This window comes from Oncorhynchus mykiss, chromosome 17 (assembly GCF_013265735.2).
Source record: "Oncorhynchus mykiss isolate Arlee chromosome 17, USDA_OmykA_1.1, whole genome shotgun sequence".
In the NCBI taxonomy this organism is placed as follows: domain Eukaryota; kingdom Metazoa; phylum Chordata; class Actinopteri; order Salmoniformes; family Salmonidae; genus Oncorhynchus; species Oncorhynchus mykiss.
In genome coordinates this window covers 55,933,433-55,947,793 of record NC_048581.1, presented here as the reverse complement: position 1 = coordinate 55,947,793, position 14,361 = coordinate 55,933,433, and the positions used below count along the sequence as shown (strand labels likewise).

Genomic DNA, 14,361 nt, shown 5'->3' with positions numbered 1-14,361 from the left:
CATTTAATTTTGTTATCAGTAGCATCTTGTAAGGCAGCCACACCATTTACAGTAACTAAGTCAGAAAAAGGAACTGAAACTGTCTGTAGGCACATTCCCTTAGGGTTTGCAAGAACAACTGTCTTAGCAGCTGCATCAGCCCTGACATTGCCTTGAGAAACATCATGTCCATGAGTGTGAGCTTTACACTTTACAATAGAAATCTGCCAAGGCAGCATAATAATGTTCAACAATGCTGCAATAAATCAAATCAAATTTTATTGGTCACACACACGAGTTTAGCCGATGTTATTACGGATGTAGCTAAATGCTTGTGTTTCTAGCGAAATGCCTGTGTTTCTAGCTCCAACAGTGCAGTAATATCTAACAAGTAATATCTAACAGTTTCACAACATATACCCAATAGACACAAATCTAAGGAATGGAATTAAGAATATACAATATAAGATGAGCAATGTCTGAGCGGCATAGACTAAGATACAGTAGAATAGTATAGAATGCAGTATATACATATGAGATCAGTAATGCAAGATACATAAACATTATTAAATTGACCTGTGTTCCATTTATTAAAGTGGCCAGTGATTTCAAGTCTATGTATATAGGTAGCAGCCTCTGTGCTAGTGATGGCTATTCAACAGTCTGATGGACTTGAGAAAGACTGAAAAACAGCTTCTCTCGATCCCAGCTTCGATGCACCTGTACTGACCTCACCTTCTGGATGTTAGCGTGGTGAACAGGCAGTGGTTCGGGTGGTTGAAGTCCTTGATGATCTTTTTGGCCTTCCTGTGATATCGGGTGCTGTAGGTGACCTGGAGAGCAGGTAGTTTGCCCCCAGTGATTCTTTGGTCAGACCGCACCACCCTCTGGAGAGCCTTGTGGTTGCGGGTGGTGCAGTTGCCGTACCAGGCGGTGATACAGCCTGACAGGATGCTCTCAATGGTGCATCTGTAAAAGTTTGAGGGTTTTAGGTGCCAAACCAAATTTCTTCAGCCTCCTGAGGATGAAGAGGCACTGTTGCACCTTCTTCACCACACACCACAAAATACTGATATATGATACAGATCTTACAACTGTAAACACATGAGCAATATCCCGCCAGATGAAGATTTACTTGACTAAAAAGTGTGCCACGATTGCTTCCCTAAACCAGAAGTGAAAAGGGAAATGGGGGTTGGGATTGCAGCTTCCTTCAGCAGTATGCAGCTAGTGAGTGTGGGACCCAGTAGAGTAGGCCTTGGCAGCCAACTCAGCACCTTTTGCCTGAAAATGGAGGATAGATAATATGAGCAAAATCGCAAAGAGCTAAGGTAAGTATGTTCTATTCAAGAACCATTAGGTTGACTAGATATTAATAGATGTTAATGAAAATTATCAGTGAGAACAGCAGAAAATCTCAACTTGAAATGTAATGGTATATAACAAATCATTACTTCCAAAAAGAGTGGCTAACATATTGATGCAGCTTTGTGAAATACAACAGATAAGGGTGGACTCTAACCAAATGGCCATTATAAAGCCCACTGAATGTCCCTTGGACTTGCCTACCTTCTGCTCCTGTAGCACTTTCTTTCCAAAAACTTTGTACACAAAACCATGGAATGAAACATCCCCCACTCAAACTTACATGTATTAACTGAGCTTCTGGTGACGCCATCTTCGATTCCACAATCCTGGCTTTATCCAAAACTCTCTCCACCTGGAAAAAGAAGGGATTCTAAGAATAAGGAAATGTGTGTGTGTGTGTGGGGGGGGGGGGGGGGGGGGTGTCAGTGTGTCTGTATGCTTGCACTTTTTGATTTGGGATTTCATTTCCTAATTTGGGAATCAGAAAACGTTACTGCCGCGCAACAAACACTGCTAGGAAGTTCTCCTGGTGTTTTTCTTAGAGAAGAAGCATCCACATCAACAGAAACAATCAATCCCCATCAATAAAGACAGAAATGGATTGAATGGAAGTGGACCCTGTTGACCGTGCAATTTAGAAGTGCGTCCAGCGTGTACCTTCCTGTCCATGATAATGGGGGCAGAGTCCACCAGGACTTCTAGTGACGCAGACATGGGCTTGTCTTTGACAGGGGCCTTGATCTCTGCGGGAGAGGGGGCGGCGACTTGCTGCAGGGAAGAACAAGAAAAGAGGGGGTCAATTCAATGTTGAATTTAGCCTTCAGTTGCTCGGTCTACTGGTTGATTAGGGCATTGGGTCATTTTAGAGTTAGCAGAAGGAGTGGATGATGCCACAATACAGTTGCGCCTGGTAATGTAGCCATTACATAACTATAGCTCAACACTTTGCCATTGGTCTTATTGTGGCAGATTACTTAGCAACGGTCTACTCTGAGGCATTCTTATCTAGGAAGGTTGTTGAGAGCATTTACAGAAAAAAAACATCTCTAGTTTTGCCTTGTCAGCAACATGACTTGCCCTTTCTCCTCAGGTGAAACATTCTCTTTAAGGAGTCACATGTTTCAGGGCACAGTGTGCCTAAAATAACCATTATAAAACCTTCCAGTACTATTTCCTCCTCTTAGTACACTACTGTCAATCCCAGTTTGTCAGAGAAAAGGAGTGGTCAAGAAAACATTCACAGAAGATGCTTTCTGTAAGTGAAAACTACGTTTATATTGAGGCACCTGCAACATACGACTCGTGTCAGCTTTTTTAACACATGAGACCAATATGAATTCAAAATAAGTTGTTGCTGCGGTCTTTTATGGATGATGCCATCACCCTTTCTTTTTTGGCCCTGACCTAAGCGGTTGTTTTTTTAATATTTTTTTTACCCCCTTTTTCTCCCCAATTTCATGGTATCCAATTATTGTAGCTACTATCTTGTCTCATCGCTACAACTCCCGTACGGGCTCGGGAGAGACGAAGGTTGAAAGTCATGCGTCCTCCGATACACAACCCAACCTAGCCGCGCTGCTTCTTAACACAGCGCGCATCCAACCCGGAAGCCAGCCGCACCAATGTGCCGGAGGAAACACCGGGTACCTGGCAACCTTGGCTAGCGCGCACTGCGCCCGGCCCGCCACAGGAGTCGCTGGTGCGCGATGTGTCGTGGAAATTTCCTCTATTTACCAAATCATGGGAGCAAACCACAACACAAGTCAGAGTTAGTTATCAAAGTCCATCTTTAATTATATCAGCTCTATCACAATCCTGTGACTCAGGCAATTCAGTGTCTAACCATGAATTCTCTGAGAGCCCCCCTTCATTGCAGCTGAGTTCCTTTAATAGCAAAAACACACATAGTCAGACAGCATAGACATAATAAATCGTTCAGCTTTGTCTCCTTACTCAAACCCCAGAACCATAAACCAATCCTCCATATCAACAGGCATATATCAAATTGTCATTTAGATACAACCAACTCTAAATACAACCAATCCTAAATACAACCAATCCTATCTTGACAAGATCACAGACACACACTGACTGGCACACAGACATTGTGGAGCCAAGAGATATGTTTACACATGATGATACTTTGACCTCTCCCCTCTCTGCGGCCCATGCAACTTAGTCTTGACATAGAACAGATACTGCAAACCCTGCCACAGTATTATACAACCTATAACATTCTTGATGAGAAGTAATTTACAAACATATGATGAATATAAAACATCTTACATATGTTACCAACAAATTGTGATTATTCCACGACAGATGAGACAAGGACATCCCTACCGACCAAGCCCTCCCTAACCCGGACGACGCTAGGCCAATTGTGCGTCGCCCCATGGACCTCCCGGTCGAGTCCGGTTACAACAGAGCCTGGGCACGAACCCAGAGTCTCTGATGGCACAGCTGGCGCTGCAGTACAGCACCCTTAACCACTGCACCACCCGGGAGGCCCTTAAGCGGTTGTATTGATCATAATCCTTGCTATAGTTGCCAACTTCAGACCCTTACCTCCAGTTTGACGATGGGGAGGATGACAGGGGACTTGGGTGTGAGGTCGGTATGGTACATGGCATGGGACAGCAGCAGGAGAGATGGAGGAACATTCTCCTTCAGGTGAAGAACCAACCACTGACAGAAGAGAGACAGAAGTTACTTAAATTGCTAGAGCATGGTTGTCCCTGGTTGAGGCATGCATTGTCTGTTTTATGTGGTTGTTGTCATCTATGTCATTGAAGATGACAATGAATAACCCATCAGACCAACCCCTGCAAACTCCTTGAATGGCCAACTCCTTGAAGTTTGCAGTTGTGTAAAATAAATAAATAAAATTACACACACAAACACATGTTCAGTGTGTGTATATATATGTATAGATATACAGTGGGGAGAACAAGTATTTGATACACTGCCGATTTTGCAGGTTTTCCTACTTGCAAAGCATGTAGAGGTCTGAACGTTTTATCATAGTTACACTTATACTGTGACAGACGGAATCTAAAACAAAAATCCAGAAAATCACATTGTATAATTTTTAAGTAATTAATTAGCATTTTATTGCATTATATAAGTATTTGATACATCAGAAAAGCAGAACCTAATATTTGGTACAGAAACCTTTGTTTGCAATTACAGAGATCATACGTTTCCTGTAGTTCTTGACCAGGTTTGCACACACTGCAGCATGGATTTTGGCCTACTCCTCCATACAGCTTCTTCAGATCCTTCAGGTTTCAGGGCTGTCGCTGGGCAATACGGACTTTCAGCTCCCTCCAAAGATTTTCTATTGGGTTCTGGTCTGGAGACTGGCTAGGCCACTCCAGGACCTTGAGATCCTTAGTTGCCCTGGCTGTGTGTTTCGGGTCGTTGTCATACTGGAAGACCCAGCCACGACCCATCTTCAATGCTCTTACTGAGGGAAGGAGGTTGTTGGCCAAGATCTCACGAGACATAGCCCCATCCAACCTCCCCTCAATACGGTGCAGTCATCCTGTCCCCTTTGCAGAAAAGCATCCCCAAAGAATGATGTTTCCACCTCCATGCTTCACGGTTGGGATGGTGTTCTTGGGGTTGTACTCATCCTTCTTCTTCCTCCAAACACGGCAAGTGGAGTTTAGACCAAAAAGCTCTATTTTTGTCTCATTAGACCACATGCCCTTCTCCCATTCCTCCTCTGGATCATCCAGATGGTCATTAGCAAACTTCAGACGGGCCTGGACATGCGCTGGCTTGAGCAGGGGGACCTTGCGTGCGCTGCAGGACTTTAATCCATGACGGCGTAGTGTGTTACTAATGGTTTTCTTTGAGACTGTGGTCCCAGCTCTCTTCAGGTAATTGACCAGGTCCCGCCGTGTAGTTCTGGGCTGATCCCTCACCTTCCTCATGATCATTGATGCCCCACAGGTGAGATCTTGCATGGAGCCCCAGACCGAGGGTGATTGACCGTCATCTTGAACTTCTTCCATTTTCTAATAATTGCGCCAACAGTTGTTGCCTTCTCACCAAGCTGCTTGCCTATTGTCCTGTAGCCCATCCCAGCCTTGTGCAGGTGTACAATTTTATCCCTGATATCCTTACACAGCTCTCTGGTCTTGGCTATTGTGGAGAGGTTGGAGTTTGTTTGATTGAGTGTGTGGACAGGTGTCTTTTATACAGGTAACGAGTTCAAACAGGTGCAGTTAATATAGGTAATGAGTGGAGAACAGGAGGGCTTCTTAAAGAAAAACTAACAGGTCTGTGAGAGACGGAATTCTTGCTGGTTGGTAGGTGATCAAATACTTATGTCATGCAATAAAATGCTAATTAATTACTTAAAAATCATACAATGTGATTTTCTGGATTTTTGTCCGTCTCTCACAGTTGAAGTGTACCTATGATAAAAAAATTACAGACCTCTACATGCTTTGTAAGTAGGAGAACCTGCAAAATCGGCAGTGTATCAAATACTTGTTCTACATATATATATATATATATATATATACATACATATGCACATGTATATATACACACACACACACACAGCTCTGACACACTCATGGCTGCCACGCCTTCTGTGGCAATCATCTAGAGAGATATTACAGAACCGTACTCTGCCAAAATGTTCCGGCTGGCCGGCAGAAAAAGAACAACGACGCCTAACACCCTTGTGTGATCCGGCAGTGACACATGGCCTAGTTATACAGTTTCATAAGATTCACAAAAAAAATACAGTTACATAAATGGCTCTGATTTGCACTGTAAAAACAAAGCCATGTACTGACAAATAGCCAGGTGTTTGTCACTAATCTTAACAGTCACTCAATTTACAAGGTTGATCAATGGAGGTCACATACAGTGGGGCAAAAAAGTATTTAGTCAGCCACCAATTGTGCAAGTTCTCCCACTTAAAAAGATGAGAGAGGCCTCTAATTTTCATCTTAGGTACACTTCAACTATGACAGACAAAATGAGAAAAAAAATCAAGAAAATCACATTGTAGGATTTTAAATAAATTTATTTGCAAATTATGGTGTTTGGTCAATAACAAAAGTTTCTCAATACTTTGTTATATACCCTTTGTTGGCAATGACAGAGGTCAAATGTTTTCTGTAAGTCTTCATACATTACATCCATTGGATCATCAAGATCTGCTCTTTTAGTCTACAAACGGTGTCAGTGGAGGAGGTGTTAAACCTATTGAAGTCATTACCTGATGGTACATCTACAGGTTATGGTCTTGTGGACAATTTTTTTGCTTCGCTGTGCTGCTCCCCAGATTGCAGTTCCACTGAAATACATATTTAATTGGTCACTTGAAAAGGGAATTTTTGCAAATGTATTGAAGCATGCGAAACTGTGTCCTATTCCGAAAGACTGCAAAGAACCCATTACTCCTGCCTATACCTATACCTATACCTCGACCAATTAGTCTACTCCCTACACTCAGTAAGATATTGGAGGGTATTGTGAGTAGACAAATGTGGGAGTACATGGAAAATAATTATCTGATTACAGCCAATCAGCATGCTTATCGTAAAAACCATTTCACTACCACTGCATTTTTTTTATTTTACCTTTATTTAACCAGGCAAGTCAGTTAAGAACAAATTCTTATTTTCAATGACGGCCTGGGAACAGTGGGTTAACTGCCTGTTCAGGGGCAGAACGACAGATTTGTACCTTGTCAGCTCGGGGGTTTGAACTCGCAACCTTCCGGTTACTAGTCCAACGCTCTAACCACTAGGCTACCCTGCCGCCCCTGCCGCATTGGTTGACATGACTGACCAGTGGCTCAATGCTATGGATAATGGCAGGTTTGTGGGTGTACTATTTTTAGATTTCAGTGCAGCATTTGATTTAGTGGATCATGAAATAATTTTGACAAAATTAATGCATTATGGTTTTAAGGAGGTAGCATTGAATTGGGTACAGTCATATCTAACTGACAGGAAACAGACCACCTAAATCAATGGTTCATTTTCTTCCCCTCGTGTTAAACTGTGGAATTCCGCAGGGCAGCTTCCTTGGGCCACTTCTTTATTTAATATATACCAACGATCTTCCCTATGCCTTAGCTGAAACTAAAGCTTCTAAATTTGCAGATGATACTACAATTTATGCAGCAGTTAAACAGGTACAGCAAGCTATACAAGGAGATTTGGAGAATATCAGAGAGTGGGTTTGCCAAAACAAACTTTTTTTTAAACATGAAGAAAACCAAAGTTGTTGGTCTGTTCACCTAGGAAAAGGCCAAAACAGCATGGGATACAATTAAGTTTGGGAGGAGTACAAACGGAAGAAGTGGCAGAAACCAAACTATTGGGAGTGCAGCTAGACAACTGCTTATCATGGTCGTCTCAAATAACTAATCTATGTAAAAAAATATATATATTAAAACAGCATGCATAATCAGAAGGATAGCTAAATATTTACCAGGAAGAATCCTTCAGCAAATAACACAAGCATTAATGGAGAGTCAGGTGTACTACTGTTCTGTGGTCTGGGGAAATGCATCATTAAGTGAAGTTAGGAGGCTGCAGAATGCACAGAACAAAGCAGCAAGGATTGTTTTAAAGTGGAGATATGGTTCTTCTGTTGCAGTCATGCGCAGTGTTCTTGGTTGGTCATCAATCGAAAGGATAATTGAAAAAAAAATGCTTATTTTATTTCAGAATATACATAATTTAAAACGGCCAAGTTCTATTCACAACAGTATTCAGTTGGTAAGAGACAGACATTCCGTAAATACTAGGAATAGATTGTCCACCATGCGTTATCCAGACAGAAAAGAGAAATAGGCAAAATAACATTTCAATTTAGAGCAATAAAGAAATGGAAAAAATTAACTGAGCAAACTAGAAACCTTTCAATTAAACATGTGTCACGTTCTGACCTTAGTTCTTTTGTTATGTCTTTGTTTTAGTATGGTCAGGGCGTGAGTTGGGTGGGTTGTCTATGTTCATTTCTCTATGATTTGGTATTTCTGTGTTTGGCCTGGTATGGTTCTCAATCAGAGGCAGCTGTCAATCGTTGTACCTGATTGAGAACCATACTTAGGCAGCCTGTTTTCACCCTTGAGTTATGGGTGATTATTTTCTGTTGTGTGTCTTCACCAGACAGGACTGTTTCGTTGTTGTTTCGTTCTTACACTTTGTTGTTTCGTATTTCAGTGTTCTGTTTGATTCATTAAATATTTACATCATGAACACTTACCATGCTGCGCATTGGTCCTCCTCTTCTTCCACCAACAACGACCGTTACAGAATCACCCACCACAACCGGACCAAGCAGCGTGGTACCCAGGAGCAGTGGGTTCAAGACTCCTGGACTTGGGAGGAGATCTTGGATGGCAAGGGACCCTGGGTACAGCCGGGAGAATATCGCCGCCCCAAGGCAAAGCTGGAAGCAGCGAGAGCCGAGAGGAGGCATAATGAGGAGCAAGCACGGCAACACGGCTGGGACGAGAGGCAGCCCCAAACATTTTTGGGGGAGGCACACGGGGAGTGTGGCTAAGTCAGGTAGGAGACCTGAGCCAACTCCCTGTGCTTACGGTGGAGAGGGGTGGACCGGGCAGGCACCGTGTTTTGCCATGAGGCACACGGTGTCCCCAGTGCGCAGGCATAGCCCGGTGCGTTACATAGCAGCTCCTCGTATCGGCCGGGCTAGAGTGGGCATCGAGCCAGGTGCCATGAAGCCGGCTCAGCGCATCTGGTCTCCAGTGCGTCTCCTCGGGCCGGGGTACATGGCACCAGCCCTACGCATGGTGTCCCCGGTTCGCCAGCACAGCCCAGTGCGGTCTATTCCACCTCGCCGCACTGGCCTGGCTACGGGGAGCATCCAGCCAGGTAGGGTTGAGCAGGCTCGGTGCTCAAGACCTCCAGTGCGCCTCCACAGTCCGGTCTATCCCGTCACTCCAGAGCTGCCAGGATCACCCGTCACTCCAGAGCTGCCGGAATCTCCCGTCACTCCAGAGCTGCCGGAATCTCCCGTCACTCCAGAGCTGCCGGAATCTCCCGTCACTCCAGAGCTGCCGGAATCTCCCGTCACTCCAGAGCTGCCGGAATCTCCCGTCACTCCGGTGCTGCCAGAATCTCCCGTCCATTTGGGACCCGTTGCTAGGGTCCCCTGTCCGAGGTCGGCGGCGAGGGTCGCCGCTCTAAAGAGGCCACGGAGGCGGGTAAAGAGGCGGGCAAAGACTATGGTGGAGTGAGGTCCATGTCCCGCGCCAGAGCCGCCACCGCGGACAGACACCCACCCAGACCCACCCCTATAGGTTCAGGTTTTGCAGGCCGGAGTCCGTACCTTCACCAGACAGGACTGTTTCGTTGTTGTTTCGTTCTTTCACTTTGTTGTTTTGTATTTCAGTGTTCAGTTTAATTCATGAAATATTAACATCATGAACACTTACCATGCTGCGCTTTGGTCCTCACCTTCTTCCACCAACAACGGCCGTTACAACATGATTTTAAAACAATTTAATTATAATACAATAGTTGTGGGACTATTGTAGATGAAGAATCAATATTATTTAGATTGAGTATTTATTGGGTCATTATGTTAGTATATTATGTATGTTTGTAATAGTGTGTTATATGTGAAAATGTGTTCGTATTATAAGTGGTATTTTAATGTTTAAGGACTTTTGGAAGATTCGTCCAAATGGGGACTAAAAGAGATCCAAATCAAATCAAATCAAACCCACTCTGAAATGTTGATGTGCTGGATGAAGAGTATATAGTCCCAAAGAATTGTATTTATTTTTGCTAAATTATTAAAAAGGGTACTTATGAGATTAGGAATAAATTAATGTGAATTATTATATTTTTTCCAGAATATAGACATACTACATATTTTAAAGCACACTACTAAGGAGTTTCACGACACCCAGATGGAGTCTATACCATGTATGTTTCACGGGTCATAGGGTCTTACAAGAGGCATGTATAGCTCTAAAAAGGGCCTGAAAGGGACACTTTCATCGCGATACAAATGTAAAAAGAATGTTAAACACCCTTCCTCCCAATTACGTTTCTATGTGAGAATTGCCAGAACAAATCTGCAATACAAAAAAAATATATTTCGGGCCATACCGGCGCAATCGCCCATAGGTGACATACCGGTAGTTGCTCCGCAGCTTTCGACTGCAAATTGGCAACAGTTACACGACTGCAGTGATGGGGCTAATAGCACATCAACAGGCAACAGGCTGACAGCCAGAGAATCACTCCACTCAATTCTCTAACCTTTCCTTGAGTATCAATACAGAGGTGTGGATAGAAGGTACCTGTGGATTAAGTTGCTTTACCCTTCTGCGCTCTCTCCTCGTGAGTGGTTGGCCGTGTAGTAACCTCCACACCATCCCCCTTGCGATGTTCGTGTCAATCCCGAGCAACCGACATCCATGATAGTAGTGCTTTAGTTCGTCCGCTACTCTCTGCCCAATTGATTTAGGCGCTACCACTCAGTCTGGGGAATGTTTGGAGTAGGGGCAGCCTGCGAGGATGTGGCAGTGGGGACTGGGACTCTATTCTCTGCTGGGGACGGGGAAGTTTCAGCTGGAGAGGCCTTAACTTCCTTGAACCTTGCGCAGGACTCATGAAGAATGCGAAATGGAACGCAGCCATGGCGCCACCGGTAGTTTGAGGTACATCCGTATATAATGGGCCTGGGAGCGTGTGATTGTAGGGCAGTGTAGTTAGAGACATCTGATAGGTAGCGAATGCATGCCGTGGATGGGAGAGTGGCACAGTTGGGCCTTTTGGACAATACATAGGATCCCTAACAAAAACATGTAAATTATTAGTCCAATATTGACAGATTGGCATTGTAAATGCAAATGTATCCAAATATACTAATGAAAAGATTGGAATAAAACATCAAAATAAATTAAACATGCATAACCAATAAGAAGTAGACAACCAAAACAGGGCTCTACGTTGACTTTTTAAATTAAAAAAAAATATATTTTTTAAATTAAACAAGGAGCACCTATGATAAAAAATGTAGGCACTCACAAATAAATTTAGGAGCACAATGAAAAATAGAGATACAAGTTTAAATCCTTAATTTTTCTAGGTGCACTGGTGCTCCTAAATAAAAATTCCAGGTGCATACAAGTAAAAAGGTAGCACTGTAGATATAAAAGCATTTCATAACATACAACATTGTATAATGTTTCCTGTTATAGCTAACATAATACAAAACAAAATATAGAGTAATACATATCCGCAGTCATATATTTATGTATAAATATATCTACAGTTGAAGTCTGGAAGTTTACATACACCTTAGCCAAATACATTTAAACTTTTCACAATTCCTGACATTTAATCCAAGTAAAAATTCCCTGTTTTAGGTCAGTTAGGATCACCACTTTATTTTAAGAATGTGTAATGTCAGAATAATAGTAGAGATAATTATTTATTTCAGCTTTTATTTCTTTCATCACATTCCCAGGGGGTCAGAAGTTTACATACACTCAATTAATATTTGGTAGCATTGCCTTTAAATTGTTTAACTTGGGTCATACGTTGTGGGTAGCCTTCCACAACCTTCCCACAATAAGTTGGGAGAATTTTGGCCCATTCCTCCTGACAGAGCTGGTGTAACTGAGTCAGGTTTGTAGGCCTCCTTGCTCGCACACGCTTTTTCAGTTCTGCACACACATTTTCTATGGGATTGAGGTCAGGGCTTTGTGATGGCCACTCCAATACCTTGACTTTTTTGTCCTTAAGCCATTTTGCAACTATGTTTGGGGTCATTGTCCATTTAGAAGACCCATTTGCGACCAATCTTTAACTTTGACTGATGTCTTGAGATGTTGCTTCAATATATCCACATAACTTTCTTTCCTCATGATGCCATCTATTTTGTGAAGTGCACCAGACCCTCCTGCAGCAAAGCACAGAAGATTTGGTAAAAGACCAAGTCGATATTATGGAAAGAATAAGCAAAGAGAAATGTTAGTCCTCTATCACTTTAAGACATGAAGGTCAGTCAATCCGGAATTGTTTTTGAAATTTGAACGTTTCTTCAAGTGCAGTCGCAAAAACCATCAAACGCAATGATGAAACTGGTTCTCATGAGGACCTGCACAGGAAAGGAAGACCCAGAGTTACCTCTGCTGCAAAGGATAAGTTCATTAGAGTTACCAGCCCCAGAAATCGACAATTAAATGCAGCCCAAATAAATGATTTCAAGTAACAGACATCTCAACATCAACTTTTCAGAGCAGACTGTGTGAATCAGGCATTCATGGTAAAATTGTTGCAAATAAACAACTACTGAAGAACACCAATAAGAAGAAGAGACTTGCTTGGGACAAGAAACACGAGCAATGGACATTAGACCGGTGGAAATCTGTCCTTTGGTCTGATGAGTCCAAATTTGTTATTTTTTGTTCCAACAAATCGTGGAAATTCTAATCAATAATGAGTAGAGACAAGGTCAATCACCAATCAGGCTATTACTTTACGCAAACCTTATTAATAAGGAAAGCAGTTCACGCCACACACACAAATGAATGATGTGAGTGCTCTGCAATAACGATGCTTGGTTGACACAACACTCTTGACTGTTGGGTTGAGGGCCCAGACACAAAGAATACAAAGATATTTTATATGGCAAAGACACACCCCCTTAGTCTACATGACAAACAGATGTGTGGAATGGGTCACAGGGGAGACTTGATATTTGAGAAATGAGTATCCCCCAGCCAGACAGCATTTGCTATGAATACTGTTCTTATTGTACAGAGTTTGGACCCTAAGTCAAGGCTCTTATCTCGTCCATGGTACCTCACAGTACAGAAACACCAACTCATTCTATGGCATAAATCAATTGTCAGCAACAGATACCCCTATCTCAAAAGCTACGTCTTCTTCCAATTACTCTTATGTGCAATGTAATGGAACTGAGGGTCATGATCAAGAGTAGACTTGCATCCACGACAGTGCGTGTGCTTGGCCGGTGAGCGCGTTCCTGTAGAACGTAGAGTCGCAATCTAGTGCAAGGACGCACTCTTTGAAGGGAGGGAGTAGTGTAACGACCCTGGGTTTATAAGCGGGGAAATCGACTCTGCCGCACGAGCATGCTTTTGCGGCGCAGTGGATAGCGCGCCGGAACTCGGGCTCAAAGGTCGAGTGTGCGAGACCTGCTCCCTGCTGTTTCATTACAGTATGATATTTCGTTTCGTATGTATTAATTAGGAATTACAATCCGTACAATTTTATTGATGCGGCGTTGGTTGAAGAGACCAGACAACTCCGTGTGGCTTTTCAGGATGTTTAAAAGAAAAGCACAAACATAAACATTCTCTTAGACATGTCCATGGGCTATCAGTAAGTAGATATGAGCTTTTCATGTAAAAGCAAACTTATCTTAGTTCTTCAAAATGTCAATAATTTGTGAAATTGTTTATTGCCTTAAGTTGTCTATAGGAGGGGAGAGACTGCAAGTCAACAAAGACTTTATGGTCTCACCCCTAACCATCAACAACAAGTAGCCCACTCTCCTAACCTAATCTGTGCAGTCTATTGCAAGAGGTAAAGACAGGGTTGCATTTCCAGGCTGTCATGCTAAATAATATCAATGTTTCTGATCTGGTGATTTCATGTCTATGCACAGTATGCCACACAGGTGGAACATTGTCCTATGTAAGAGATGATTAATGGAAAGCAGAACCCACTGACCCCTTGTCTTAACTTATCAGGACCATTCAGTTGGCAAGCACCTTTTACACTTTACTCCATACATACAACATGTGTGTTGTACATCTGATTTAGATTTTTACTACCGTGTAGATGTGGACTGACTGAAGTTAAAGTGTCAAAGATGGACATTATTGCTTATCTTTATGTGATAAAGCGATAGTCATGTAAAACTTTGCATGCGTTTCCATTCTCCACTCTAAGCTTGGAACCAAATTAGCTAATTATTATTAATGAGTTAAAACACAATTGTTCGAGAGATTTGGGTACT

General features: G+C 42.7%; 1 protein-coding gene across 1 annotated transcript; it reads right to left on the bottom strand.

Annotated features, from left to right (window-relative positions):
• Positions 1 to 1,206: 1,206 nt before the first annotated feature.
• On the bottom strand, positions 1,207 to 14,222 carry LOC110493222 (LETM1 domain-containing protein LETM2, mitochondrial-like). The gene is given in 6 exon segments (XM_036948421.1): positions 1,207 to 1,263; positions 2,005 to 2,115; positions 3,916 to 4,035; positions 10,667 to 10,855; positions 10,858 to 11,160; positions 14,196 to 14,222. Coding segments are annotated over 6 exon segments (807 nt in total).
• Positions 14,223 to 14,361: the final 139 nt, after the last annotated feature.